The 13,766-nt window shown below is 37.1% G+C and overlaps 3 protein-coding genes across 3 annotated transcripts; 1 reads left to right on the top strand and 2 right to left on the bottom strand.

The window, feature by feature from the left end:
- Nucleotides 1-622: 622 nt before the first annotated feature.
- Nucleotides 623-1,943, top strand: LOC113774586 (zinc finger protein 8). The gene has a single exon (XM_027319147.1). It carries the CDS (start codon nt 860-862, stop codon nt 1,610-1,612), a length of 753 nt encoding a protein of 250 aa, XP_027174948.1. The 5' UTR covers nt 623-859; the 3' UTR covers nt 1,613-1,943.
- Nucleotides 1,944-7,827: 5,884 nt separating this feature from the next.
- Nucleotides 7,828-11,382, bottom strand: LOC113775539. The gene is made up of 6 exons (XM_027320469.1): nt 10,885-11,382; nt 10,735-10,785; nt 9,971-10,022; nt 9,827-9,885; nt 9,651-9,696; nt 7,828-8,124 (listed from the first exon to the last, which is right to left on the bottom strand). Exons 1-6 carry the CDS (start codon nt 11,011-11,013, stop codon nt 7,976-7,978), a joined length of 486 nt encoding a protein of 161 aa, XP_027176270.1. The 5' UTR covers nt 11,014-11,382; the 3' UTR covers nt 7,828-7,975.
- Nucleotides 11,383-12,549: 1,167 nt separating this feature from the next.
- On the bottom strand, nt 12,550-13,563 carry LOC113774849 (dirigent protein 22-like). The gene has a single exon (XM_027319487.1). It carries the CDS (start codon nt 13,364-13,366, stop codon nt 12,779-12,781), a length of 588 nt encoding a protein of 195 aa, XP_027175288.1. The 5' UTR covers nt 13,367-13,563; the 3' UTR covers nt 12,550-12,778.
- Nucleotides 13,564-13,766: the final 203 nt, after the last annotated feature.

Here is a 13,766-nt window from a genome sequence, read left to right as displayed (position 1 = left end):
CATGGCTGATTTAGCTAATATTCAATTGGGTAAGTAATTAATTGATGGATGTACTGTCAGTGTATAATTTTCTTTATACTAGCAGGTTCAGATCATGTCAAATCACATGAGTTCAAATTTAAAATTCAAATTATATACATATGGTATACATCCATAATTGCTAATATAAAAAAATCATTACACTGTCAATGTATAAAAAATTAATCCTTAATTAATTACATTTGTGTTACTAGCTACTTCCAAGGCTCAAAAGAAGAAAGGGAAAAAGAGAAAGAGCAATATCACATGAAGTAAAATGCAGCATATACAGTGGTTTTGTATGCCAAACAAAAATAAAGGGTGACAGTTTTATATCCCTACCTTTGATGATCAATGTCAAAAGTCAAGTCTCAAATACATAACAACTCAAACTAAGTATCTTTCTGAACCAAAACAAATGAAATATATTAAGTTTACTGACTAGTCTAATTTGTCAGAAGATACACCTATGACAGTGTGATTGCAAAAAATTATCCACTGGCTAGGAGCCCAGGACACAAAAACCAGAAACCACTGATCTCAAACATAGACCAAAAATTGTGGCCTTGTCAGGCATCACTCAAGGAAGGAAAGGAAGGAAGGAAGGGTCAGCTCCAAGCTCCAATTATATCCTTGAATCAGACCACTCCCTTCTTCAAAGGTCCCCACTACTACCACAAACAAGTGAAACAACAACAACATCCTCCTCAAGTCTCTATTCTTAACCTCAGTACCCACATTCATGTAAAACCACTACATTTTCCTGACTTCCCTCTTCTACATTCTCCTCCAATATTCCCCAGGTTCTTCAGTTTTTTTTTTTTTTTTTTTAGTTCTCCTCATGGACAAGGCTGAAAGAGAAACACATGACTTCATGAATGTTGAATCCTTCTCCCAGCTGCCCTTCATTCGACCTGCACCAGTTAAAGAAAAGGGCATCCGACTTTTTGGCAAAGAATTTGGAGGGGACTCCAACAGTACTGTTACTACTGCTGACGACTCCGAATCTGCTCTGACGACTAATCCTCATCGTCATGAGCAGAGTACTAAGGATAGTGATAATGGAGATAGCACTCGAAAATTCGAATGCCACTATTGTTGCAGAAACTTCCCTACATCTCAAGCCCTTGGAGGCCATCAAAATGCACACAAGAGGGAGAGGCAGCATGCTAAAAGAGCACATCTTCAGTCAGCAATGGTGCATGGAGGCCTAGCTGAGACTCATGTTTATGGCCTTATGAATTATCATCGCCTTGGTTCGGTGCCAACCCCGGCTTTGGCCTATCATTCTTGGGGGAAAAGCAGCAATTCTTATACAAGTAACTCAAGATTCTATGGTACTGGTGGTCACGGCTCTTTTTCTCATCAGCCACCTATCAACGGCAGCCCGTTAGCCTTGTGGAGAATTCCAGCAGCTGCCCACAGTTCCCCTACTTTTAGTCGAGACGGTTCGGTTCATCATCCACTTCCCTTGTTTTCCAATGATGATTTGAAGCCTCCACAAGTGATGAGCTCCAATTCTCAAACTCGGCTAGGGTATGAAACTTCAAAGCCTAAAATTCAAGATCATGTGAGTTTGGACCTGCATCTCTAACTATACTAGTCTCAAGATGATTGATTTACTTCCCATCATATATAGGGAACTTTTGTTGTTTGATGAGGCAATTCCAAGAACAAGTGTTTCTTTGGCTTTTTTTTTCTTTTTTTCTTTTTTCCACTTGAAACCACCTTCTTTCTCTTATACTTCCAGTAATCAATCTGATGTGTAAATGACATAATTTCACCATTTCAGCATGCACTTATTTCAGTGCAGTATGGTGAAATATTTCCCACAAGAATTACTTCTCGAATTTCTTGTACTTAACATGCGGCCAAATTGGTAATTGGTTTTGCCCTTAATTAAGTTTTACTAATATATTCACCTTTACTAATTGTCTCCTAATTACTTGTTCATCAAACCCCCGTTCTGTAATGTCACAGTCCGGCACGCCCGGAATTCTTTCTTTTCCGGTTTCCAGCATCTTCGAATTAATTAACACTTCAATATTGCATAAACTCTTGGTGATAATGAGGAGAATGTTTTGAAATATTTGCATTTGGCTCTGAAGAATACTTCTTGAAGAAACACATATTGGGGAGGTAAATTCACGTGCGGAGGTTTTTCTGCATGTCCCAGATCCTAGCTATGTATGTAGACTCAGAAGTTAAGAAAAGCCTAGGTTGATCTATTATCAACTCATTGGTCATTCTGTACAAAATACATAGAAAGCTGGTGGTTTTATGGTAGTTTCTGGTATAACAGCTTTAGCATCTTTAATGAACATTCTTCATACTTTTCGCCTACTTGTTAGATAGAGAGAGAGAGAGAAAGAAAGAGAAAGAGGAGATGAGGCTCCTGAGATTTTTGTACGCGTTGTACCTTTCGAACTTTAAATGATCTTCAGACTTCTACTACATATCTACTCAAAGATTTTGAGGTGGATTTATCAGGGATTCTGAGCCTGTAAGGAAAAAGGTGGCAAGTTTAAGGCCACTTGTTGAGAATTGAGATAACCAACGTGATATAAATGCAACCATCCTAAGCAAAATACCCCTAATTAAAGCGCTCCGTTATAACCATTGAGCCCGAGTTACTGATCAAACAAGAATCCACAATATTCTTGATTGGAGTCTTGCTGTTTTGTTCATGCGGAATCATGCAAGCTAAACCATGGAAATGTTCAACATCCAAAAGTTTTTTCAGAAAGCTTTCTGGGAATTAATTAATTAATTTGAATGTAGTCTAGACACACAAGGAAGCACACACAAAATCCACCACAAAGTAAGTGGAAAATCTTTGTTCTAATTTCCACCATTTAAGTACAGAGTCAAGTCTTCTACTCGTCTACAACCAGCTGGAATTTCAGCTAATATTTTCATTCTCTCTTTTCTTGGGATGTCGATTACCTTTCATCTCCACGTTTTAATAAAATTTGATCCAGTGCATACTCTCGGATAGTGGCTACAGGTACCCTTGTCAACAAAAAAAATTTGACGAGTGTCAAGGCATCAAAAAGTTGACATGGTATTATGCAGCTTTCATCATAGGAAAAGTTATAATAGTGCACTTCAACCTTAGATTATGCACTCAGTGTTTATTTAACTGTCTCAGACCTATCATTGTAGTAGATTTAATGATCTGCAACTTCTACTTTTAAGAGTTTACTCTTTTATAGTTCATCCAGCAATGGTAATATTCTTATTCACTGTTTAAATGGACTGTTTACTTCTGGACCGAAATGTTGCTCCGGGTTATTTTGTGTCACAATGTGAGGACAGACAATTGAAGTAACTAGTCTTTAGACAAGAACTGAAACAGCAGTCAAGTACTTACTGCTGCAACATATGCGAATATTGAAAACAAACAATGGTATCATCTGAAGTTTTGAAATCCAAGTTATAGGCTTTGTAAGCTTAAATTGTAGATGTGTAATATGGTATTGCTTCAGTAAAAACCTTTTTAAACAAAATAAACTTCAAACTAAGAACCTTACCTTACCATGGTTAATTTGATCAGTTAAAGCATAGGATACGAGGATGAGGAAATTTTCTGAGAGTATCATACATAAATTTGTCCTCCGACATTGAGTTTGTTAGTGTTACAAAACGCCCATTAACTTTCTTGTAGTGCATTTGTTGGTTTGATAAGCAAATATTAATGGTGATGCTTTAAAATGATAATTTTGCAAGAAAAGAGAGAGAGCGAGAGAGAGAGAGAGAGAGAGAGATCATCAATTAGCCACTACAATGCCTTGGTCTAATATCCTAACCGACATTTGAATTAAGTTAATTGTCAAAGTACCAACACGTTTGTAATCTCAACATAAAGATGAATGGTGGAAAATTACAAGCTCACATGATATGATGTACACTTCAAATCACAAGGGGAAATATATATATATATATATATTTTGCTGTCTTTCTTTTGGCGTGAATAGGTTTGTCTTGTTTAACCTAAAAGGAAAGATTAAGATTGTCTTTTCAAACATTTCTTACAAACTATTATCAACTAACATGGCATTTGTGAATGATTGCAGCTTGTACTCGCATCTTATCATGTTTCCATCCCATGGAGCCAAATAGATAGCCATGTAGCCAATGACAAGAAAGATTAAAATTCAATGAACTTGTTCAATGAACTTGAGAAGTATCACCAGAAATCTTTCAATCCAAAACTTTTTAAGGTACTTTTGAATGAGACAGTTTTCATTTGAAGAGGGACTTGTATCCTTCTACGTTCCAATGCAACCTAAAAGGACTAGAAATGCTCCTATATTAGGGAAAAATATCGGAACAAGTAAGGTCTAATGATTACTAGAGGCCGATTTGATGCATCAAAAGGGAAATTATAAGGATGGAACCAGCGGTTGTTGAGTTTCAGGACAGCAAATTGAAATGTACTTTACGAGGACTCAGTACTTCTGTCTATAGTGAGTGGTCCACAGAAAAAAAAAAATCAATGCATTGTACAATGACTCCACGCCATTGGGAACACACCCTTTATAATCTTTGATCGCATCCATGTGAGGAGCACCTCCACAATGTGCAGTAAAATTTTATCCACGATGTTGAGTTATAAGTGAAAATATGAACAAGTCCTGGCACGGTTAAATACTCACTAGACACATTTAGGCTGTAAAAATACTGTGTCACAACAGATATTAGGCTGTAGAAGTGAGAAGTCTTAAACCTACAATTCAGAACCTCCCTTTTAAAAATTAAAATTCCTTCCACTTTACTATCCAACGGATCCTCGTCTACGAATTTTACATTAATACTCAATCAAAAGAGTAAATGTATGATGGTAAATTCGTCATTTAATCAGATTGTACTGCAACAGTAAAATTGCTTCTATGACAATATCAGGCGGCCATGAGCCATGCATCTGTCTATACGTAACGACTCTATACAATCAAAATCATCATCTCAGAAATCGATGTTTGCCTCTGTAATATTGTCGGGCAACTGTCATAGCCATTTCTTGCTAGTCAATATCATGTTTAGGGAATGAAATTTTCGTGTGATGAAAGTAAAAAATGATCCTGAAAGATGAAAGCCACCACATCAAGATATATATATATATATATATATATATCCTCCCATCTGTACAGTGGATTCGTAACACACGTGCCTGAAAAATATGGTCACAAAATTTTACGATCTTCCCATTTGCAAGATGGTCTATTCACAAACGTGCTTAAAGATATGGAAGCCTATGTTACAATCAAGCCAAAAACTTTTGCTTACATCCTCTCGTTGGGGAAGTAGCTTATCAGAAAGGTGCTTAAAAAAAGCATAAGGTCCAGAGTTTGCTCTAAGGAGATATAAGGAACGCGGGGGAAAAAAATATATGAAATCAATAATTGTCACAGTTACACTTTAAAATGGCCAAAAATACGAGGGTTGGTTGGCTACAATAACCACACAAAAAAAAAAAAAAAAATCACCCAATATAAGAGGATTTTTAATGAGGATAAAACAAATTAAAAAAAAAAAAGAGGCCAGATGACCAAAAATATTGGGAGGATCATTTGCAGAGGAAGGATAAACTGTCCTGGGCCAATTTACAGCGCCAGTGATAACGGCCCCCAACTATATAGGGGCCCGCGAATAAATGAATTATAGAAGTGGGGTGGGGACAACTGATTCTTGGACGTGAGTTATAATAGCACAAAGGACGCAATAAAGACACACGAAGAGTACACGAATTACGATCAGGACCACGTCTCCCAGCTTTGGAGCGCCCAGTGGAATTTAAGAAACATCGGCCCACAACCCGATAAAGGTTGGAACGAGGTTGACAGTTTCAACAGTATCCCATGCTAAAGTGCGCAGCAGGTGCAGCCACCGTGACATTAACTCCAGTTTTTTTTTTTTTTTGGATATTAAAAAAGTTTAGATGGATTCGACGCTAGACCTTACCATCTTCGATCGGCCAAGAGCATAATGTGGAGATCACGAGTCACTTACAGGATTTTTTTTGAATCATCGGTCATACATTGACAATGGGAGTTCTCGAACAGAAGACAAGACCTTTGTCGAGGAAATGACAGCAACTACTATCAGTCGAGCCAATTTGGGTTGGCCATGACAGTGACTTTAACTCTGCATATATGAATGAGTTGTGATGATGGCGGGTGGACAAACAAGCTGGCGCTGGAAAAGTCCATAAATTGGCGCCCAGAAGATTTCTGCCAATGTGGTGGTCATCTCCGCAGGTTAGTTTTGGTTTGAATGCCTTGGTTAATCATTAAAAACTGAAATCAGAGGAAGATACATGCCACCATCTGCTCCTCAATGAGGGATATTCCAAGACCTTAAAGAACCGTTTAAAGCCTACTTCAGATTTCTTGGTTCAAGAAATTCACAGGTTTTACCCTCTTAAACCCCTCCAAGAAGAGCACCGGAAATTAACATGAGATTAAGGTACAGCAGTCACCAAGATAATCTTTCTTTTCTAAGGTTTGAAGCATGATCAGAGACTGCACAAACTTTTTAAATTTAACACAGAACTTGTTCAACAATCTGCAGTTGAATGAATCACCATGGCACATGCAATGAGTCAAAAGAATATGCAGTTGAATGAATCCTAATAATGCTGGGAAATCAGGAAAACATCAACAGAGGAGCTAGCAGCTACAACTAAGAGCTTCTGCTTCTGCAGCTGATTGCTTTTTTTTTTTGATCGCAACAATAACATTTGTATATTCTAATCTATGTGGCAACTGTTTAAACCTGTATCTACTTAAAATTAAGCATCGGCTTGCAGCAGTACCGTGAACCCTTTAAATGCATTTCCACCCACTTGATTTTTAACACCATCACCCCCCCCCCCCCCCCTTTGGTTGGTGGGCATACCGCATATGATGAGACGACAGTCGACAGAGCTGAGTAAATACTCACCCAGTGGTTCAGGATAACTAGCAGAAAACACTCACTATAAAAAAAAAAACATATTATTATTGCTCATTTTGACCTTTCAATCACTGTTGAAGAACAAGATACACCATTTCCAAAATGTACAAGTCCAGGACAGTAGTAAAACACACAGATTCTGCCCAATCAAAATTAAATTTAGAACCACATATCGTACTACTTTGGTCACTCATGCAGTGATAATGGAAACAAGGACTGGAGCGTACAAATGACACATTTTAGGGAAAAATCTACTCCCTAGTAACTTCCTTACCGACCATACCAGTTTTTTTTTTTTTTTTTAATAGTAATTTAAAATAAAAAAAAGGAAAAAGTTTTCGTTTGATGTCGACTGGTATCCTAATGTCCATACATAAACAAATATCAGCGAAAACAAATATCAGCGGAAACAAAAGCTTTACTCCAAAATATGCTATTACTTTCACAAATGGCAAACCAACAAAAACGACATGGGCGACAAAATTTAGTAGCGAAAGCACCCAGCTCTGGGTTCTTAAACGACAATGTGATTTCTTTTTCACTTTTCACCTTTAAGCGAGCGCATTTTATTTTTCTTTGCTTTTTACCCTTTCATCTATTTAATTATGTTTTTACTCTCGAGAGTGACGAAGGAAGGACCACACAAGCTGTAGAAGCACTGCTGCAATTTAACTAATTATTGGAGCAACCACCAGCGGGACCAGCTGCCGCATGGTTCCAGAATTCAAAATACTACTAAGACTCAGATTAGATTATATACTTACGAGATAAGATATGCGCCTTTTTTTTTTTTTATCAAATTCTAGTATCTCAGAGCAGACCCAGATTTAATTAGAATAAACCAACAGTTGAAATTAGTTTTTTTTTTTTTAAAAAAAAACGTCATATTTCAATTCTTGCCATACTAATATACATCCATCCGGCAACACTCACACACACAAACGTGTATACTAGTTTTCATTTTAAGTTCTGTGCAATCATCCAAGTCAAATAGTGAGATGAATCATCCCAGTCTTCCATGTTGGGAGGGGGAGGAAGAAGTGCGGTTGTCTTCAATCCGTCTGGTGAGCAATGAAATGCAGTAACTTGATGCACTTGAAGCAGCATAATACGATGTCACACTGAGCTGAGTAAATCTTGGAAATGCATAACCTGTTGGGATACTGAGTCTTATCAATTCAATTCATAGAGTTGGCAAGTGGGAAAAAAAAAATCTGAGATAGAAGATTCGTTATTTATATCACTAAAAATTCCCTCAAGCAGGTAAAGAATATGCAGCATAAATACCATCAGTTTCAACTGATTAAATTGCAGATATTAAATCAAGGCTTCAAAGTAGCTTAAAGATCCTTGAGGTCAAAAACTACAACTCGTACTAAAAGCTTGAAAATTTCATTGAGGTAACCTAGCTCTCAAGCCTATTCAATACATCTCACTTTCTAGATGTACTCATTTTGTCTTGAACACTACTATTGGGATAAGTTACTGAAGCTGAAAATCCTATGCAGTTAATTACATGTATCATATTGGCCAACAGGTCAGTATTGTTACTCATCCTTCCAGATTCAATGAGCTTAAAAGCTCAATAGTGGATGACCTTGAGGTGCATCATTGCGACTAAGCTCGATTCCAACCCCAGAACAGCACAGAAACTTCAATCTCTTAGTGGCCTCTTTAATCTTGTGCCAAGTCCTTTTTTTCCCAATTATTATCTATTTAGGACCCATCATCCCTATAACTTGTCCAGCCACAATTCTATGTTTGAAACAGTGGAAAAATCCTTGTTCATTTGTTCCCTCTTACAGTTGTAAATTTAAGATCAAATCCAATAGAAGAACCAGAAAAGGATGCTCTACAATGAAATTCTTCAAATTCTCCAACATCATCATCTTCTGTTTTGTACTCTGTACAATGACCACAAATGATTTCTTTTACATCTCAGGAAATTAACCATTCTGATCCCTAATAGGAATAGCCCCAAAATCATAGCATCAATGCAGTTATAGAGCTAAGCATGTCACCTAGTCTGGCTATTCTAACACCACTAAGAAAAAAAATAGTGCACTAGATCGACATGGGCCCCTTAAACTGCAGTAATTAAAATGAGTCCCAGAAGAATTTCCAACGCTAAGAAAGCAGCATTCTCTTATGCAGAATGAATAACCAGCCATCGCAGTGGTCAGATAAATTGGGAGCAAATCCAAAAGATTCAGAAGAAACTATGTGGACTTGAATAAACTTTGATAAAAACCATGATGCCTGTGCGTAACCTAAGACTGCAAATATAATTCATTAAAGAACCTCTCCACAGCTGACTGTCCAACAATGGAAACATTTAACAAAAGTCAATGCACAAGTAAAAGATTGCAATTAATTTCAAAATCCTAATATTGACCGAACGGATTCCTTAGATTCCCAGATTCCTAGAGATTTTAACATGAAATGATGGAAAAAGTCTCAATTCTTGCAACTATGAATTTCTCAAAGACCAAGTGGGATCACTATATCAAACTTAATGCTCTCAAAGGCAAATATGATAACCATAATCCAAGTTACTAACTTGGGGAGGCCATTCTCAAAGTCAAACTGAACATCTATTAGCAAATTACAAACATGCCAAAAAATGGAAAACTCACCACCAGATAAAGATGAAAAATCTGATTAAGGACAACACATACCTCCAAATGCAGCACTAGCTGCGGAATAGATCAGAAATGGAGGAAGCTGAAAGCAAACAAAACCAAAGCAAATTAAATGAGCTATCCAAGTAGAACACTAGACAAGTATGCTCCCATGAACAGAAGTGCTAGAAGGCCTAAAAAAGTTCCAGAAGGCAAGGATGATACAGTCGTACCCCGATAACAAATGGAAGCCACTTTGGCCCCTTCACATGTTTTTGGACATACGGAATCCCTGAAATAAATTTACATTCAAAGAAAAAAGAGTTCAGGCAAGTTCAATACTACAAAATGCAAGCAGAAACCGGATGACTTTGTACCTGTGTTAAAACCATGAATTGCACTGAGAAGTCCACCAATTCCTGAGCCAGCCTATTTATCAGAAGATCTAAAAGATAAACAACCAAACAAGCAGGAGATTTTCTTTTTATCATACAAAAAGAAGAAGGGAGAAAAACATTGTAGGAGCTAGATAACCTACTATTAACCTCAAAGCAAAAAATTACCACCAATCAACAAGGATAACAACATTTTTGTCTCTAAAGGTTTGTGGAAGAAAGAAGGACACGAGATACTCTTGAAAGCCAAATGTCTCGAAAACAGTGGATGGATGAAACCAGGAATGACTAAGACTTGATTTACATAGTAAAGTACGCTTCATGGTTAACTACTCTATTAAACGAATGTAGAACCTTAACAGCATGACTTTAGCCAAACGACCGAAAAACTGTTGATAAAATGGAACTTGGAACACTTTGTAAACTTGGTTTACATAGCAAAGTATACAGCCAAATTAACTATTCCATCCATAAGGGTACAGAACCTACGTAGCATGACCTTTAGCATTTCCACAACAATGATTATAAGAACAAAACCCAAAATCCAATCTTTTATTATCTTCTGAAATTGGTAAACCTCAAAATCAATGATCCAATGTCAGTTTAGCAAACCCATATCAAAAGACCACCATATTTACTCCACCAACTAAAAAAATATTTAAAATAAAAGACAATAAGTACCATTTAGAGATTAACTTCTATCTCAAAACACAACGAAAGAACATCAAATGGTTCAATATACTAACCACAGCAGTGGCGTCGCGGAGAACCGGAGTGATGGTCCACTCTCCCTTGTCCTGTATTCCCAAAAAAAGTTTGAAAATTTTTAGCCCAATATCTGACGGACATATCATCGAACATCTGATATGCAAACAAGAATAAAAACAGATTCCTACCATTGAAGGTTCTAAGAGACAAAGACAACGAGGGCAACGGGGAGAGCCAAGGCCAGGTTTCATGGTAGGATCGTATTCGTACATATTCCCTGTTCTCAGCTTCTCTTCGTAGACTTCGCGAGTCCCCATTCCTTAATCAATTCTTGCTGGTGAACGTGATCTTCAGTCTTCTTGTATTGTTGCTTCTACCTCAGTTCCCGTAGCGGTGGAAGAGAATTTTAAAAGTTTTTTGTATTTTTTTTCCCCCATTCTTCGTCTTTTCCTCTTCCCCCAAAATTTGGGCCCTGCTGAACTTTGGACTTGGTTGGATCGCTCTGACTCTTGTGTGTGTCAGCCCGAATTTTTTTATAGGCACGTGATGTCGAACATCAGGACATCTCTGAGTCCAACTGGCGAAGCCCAATTCTCCAAAATGACCCTTTTTTGCATCGCATCATAACTATGACAAGTTTTAAGCCTAACAACCGTACACCTGTCCCTACATGCCAATAACAATAATATACTCCGAGGTCCCACCTAATTAATTAAGTGCCACTCGAACTCAAAAAACAAAAGAGAATAAATGTGTCTCTATCTTCTTTTCTTTTTTTTTTTTACTAATTATTTTTCTGTAAAATATTATTCTAGATCGACTTGTGATTGTGGCAAAGTGGCACAGAATCCCAGACCTACAATTGAACCTTTGTCCCACACAGTATAGGCATGCTCCTCAACCCGGCCTTTATTCCTCTCGAAAATTCTACCCTTAATTTTACTTTCCTTTTTTTTTTGCTTGAGGAAATGAATGGTTATTTTCCAGACATATTAATTCCATTCAAAAGTCCTAAAGTTGGAGAGAAATGGAATGATTTATTTATGTCCTATTTGATAATCTAACTTAACACTTAAGTTTAATAGATTCAAATCTTAACGTATTCAGTTGCGTTTGATAACCAAAATTTAGAACATCTGATTTCATTAAATGACACTGAATATTCTAAACAAAATTTACTTTAAAAAATAAGTGATAAATTATTCACTTATCACTTAATTTGATATACATTAAAACGTATCAAATCTAGTATTTAACAATTCACTAAGTTAATAGAATCAGATTTCAGAATTTAGAATTCAAATTTCAAATTTCAATTTTATCAAACACACCCTTAATTACAGTGAGAACTATTTGGATTTAAAAAAAAAAAAGGAAAAACCAGAAGAATGCCACAAAATTGAGAGATCCTCAATGCCATTGAAGTTTCACATGTTAATTTTTTACTTAAGATCACATTAAACACAATCGTCAATTTCAAGAAGAGTCCACTTTCGTTACACATTAAGGTCAAGATTTAGGCCAACTAAAATCTTCAATATCACTTATTTAGGGACAACTCAGTACCACTTTAAATTAAATAGACACTTAATTTTGTATCGGACAAGCAATAGCACTGACCGAGGAACTGGTTTGAATTTAGGCACCCCATGACGGAATTCCAATCAATGCAACCTTCACCAACTCCACAAAACGAGGAATTTCTGTCCAGAAATTATAAGTTCCTTCGATTTCTTGCGAGTCTACCTATAGAAAGGGACGTATGGGTGACAAGTGCCTCTTTAATCAACTTGTCCCAAGAGAGAGTTTCACTTTAGCAAAATGTGTGAAGAAACTTGCTAGGAAAAACAGAATCCAAGAAATGAGTAACACTTAGCATTTGACGGGAAAAACAGAATCCAAGAAAGTATAGAAGCAACAATCAATTGGAAACATCATGCATGTCATAAATCACACTAGTGCATATTTGACAGTAGTGGAAGTGGAACTTCCACCTTATGTGTTGAACAATTAGCTGTGCTAGTAGTCGCTTTCCATCTTGTGCTTGATTTTACCTGAAAGATACTCCCAATTTGTCAAGATTCAATAGTGGATGACATAGACATTGTATTCCACCACAGCATCCCCAGTCTTGAGATCAAAATAGTGAGTCCTTGCCTGAGCATAGCCACGAGCAAATCTGAAAAGCCCACTTCCTCCAACAACAGGCATCTCCCTTACCGTCGAAAGAATAGTGTTTCTACCCAATATGCTGAGGGTGCTTCCATTATACTTTCCTTCAACAAAAACATAGTTCAGGACCATCAAGTATCCAGATTCCTCCTGAGCTGCTGATGCATAAATCCCTTGAGCCCTCCCCACAAGTTTGGAGCTTGAATCTGGACCTGCTGTTAAGGGATCATCCATCATGACCACAGCTCCAAATCCAGTTGCTGAAGAGTTGGTCGTGGTGGCTGCAGCGACTCGAACAGCGGTGGGATTTCTCCCGCTGACAATATCGTGGAAGTAGAAATGAAGGTGGCTTAGCTTCTCCCTCTTCAACCCCATTTCTTTTCTGGACAATTTTCTTGAGAACTGTTGACATGCTACAGGAAGAAGGACGGCTGATGAAGCAAAGAGAACGCTAAACAAAATGATGATGAGTCCTGATTTTGGGAAGGTTTTTGCCATGGCCAGAAGTAGCGTGAATCAGTAGTGATACTGAACTGTGTCTAGGATGTCTAGGATTCGGAGTTGAAGTGTTGATTGATTATGAAGGGACTGAGAGACTTTGGATCGAAGGGGCTACTCTTTCTTTTGTGCGTGTTACACTACCAGCGGTATATAATTATAGGCTATAGGAAAGTGGGATAGGGCAGGCATAATTGATCTTTAGCTGACATTAAGGCCTTTCGGCAAATAAATTTTTTTTTTTTTTTTGTGTTTTTCTTAAATTTTACTGTAGTACTATAGAAGTTGTAGAACAAATTTTTAAAATAAATTTTTGGGTATTTTGAAATATATAGTTTAAAATTTTAAGAAATTTTTCAAAATTATTGTAGTTAAAATTGTTAAAAAATTTGTAGAATAC

This window comes from Coffea eugenioides, chromosome 6 (assembly GCF_003713205.1).
Source record: "Coffea eugenioides isolate CCC68of chromosome 6, Ceug_1.0, whole genome shotgun sequence".
Taxonomy (NCBI): Eukaryota; Viridiplantae; Streptophyta; class Magnoliopsida; order Gentianales; family Rubiaceae; genus Coffea; species Coffea eugenioides.
This window is presented reverse-complemented; position numbering and strand designations above follow the sequence as displayed.

Bases quoted from the DNA above. Each gene is read 5' to 3' on its own strand.
- LOC113774586 (XM_027319147.1), top strand. From the start codon at position 860: ATGGACAAGGCTGAAAGAGAAACACATGACTTCATGAATGTTGAATCC.
- LOC113775539 (XM_027320469.1), bottom strand. From the start codon at position 11,013: ATGGGGACTCGCGAAGTCTACGAAGAGAAGCTGAGAACAGGGAATATG. The intron at 9,886-9,970 runs GTACAAAGTCAT...AATTTATTTCAG, and splicing joins AATTCATGGTTTTAACACAG to GGATTCCGTATGTCCAAAAA. The intron at 8,125-9,650 runs GTATGTGTTGTC...GTATCCCAACAG, and splicing joins AGCTAGTGCTGCATTTGGAG to GTTATGCATTTCCAAGATTT.
- LOC113774849 (XM_027319487.1), bottom strand. From the start codon at position 13,366: ATGGCAAAAACCTTCCCAAAATCAGGACTCATCATCATTTTGTTTAGC.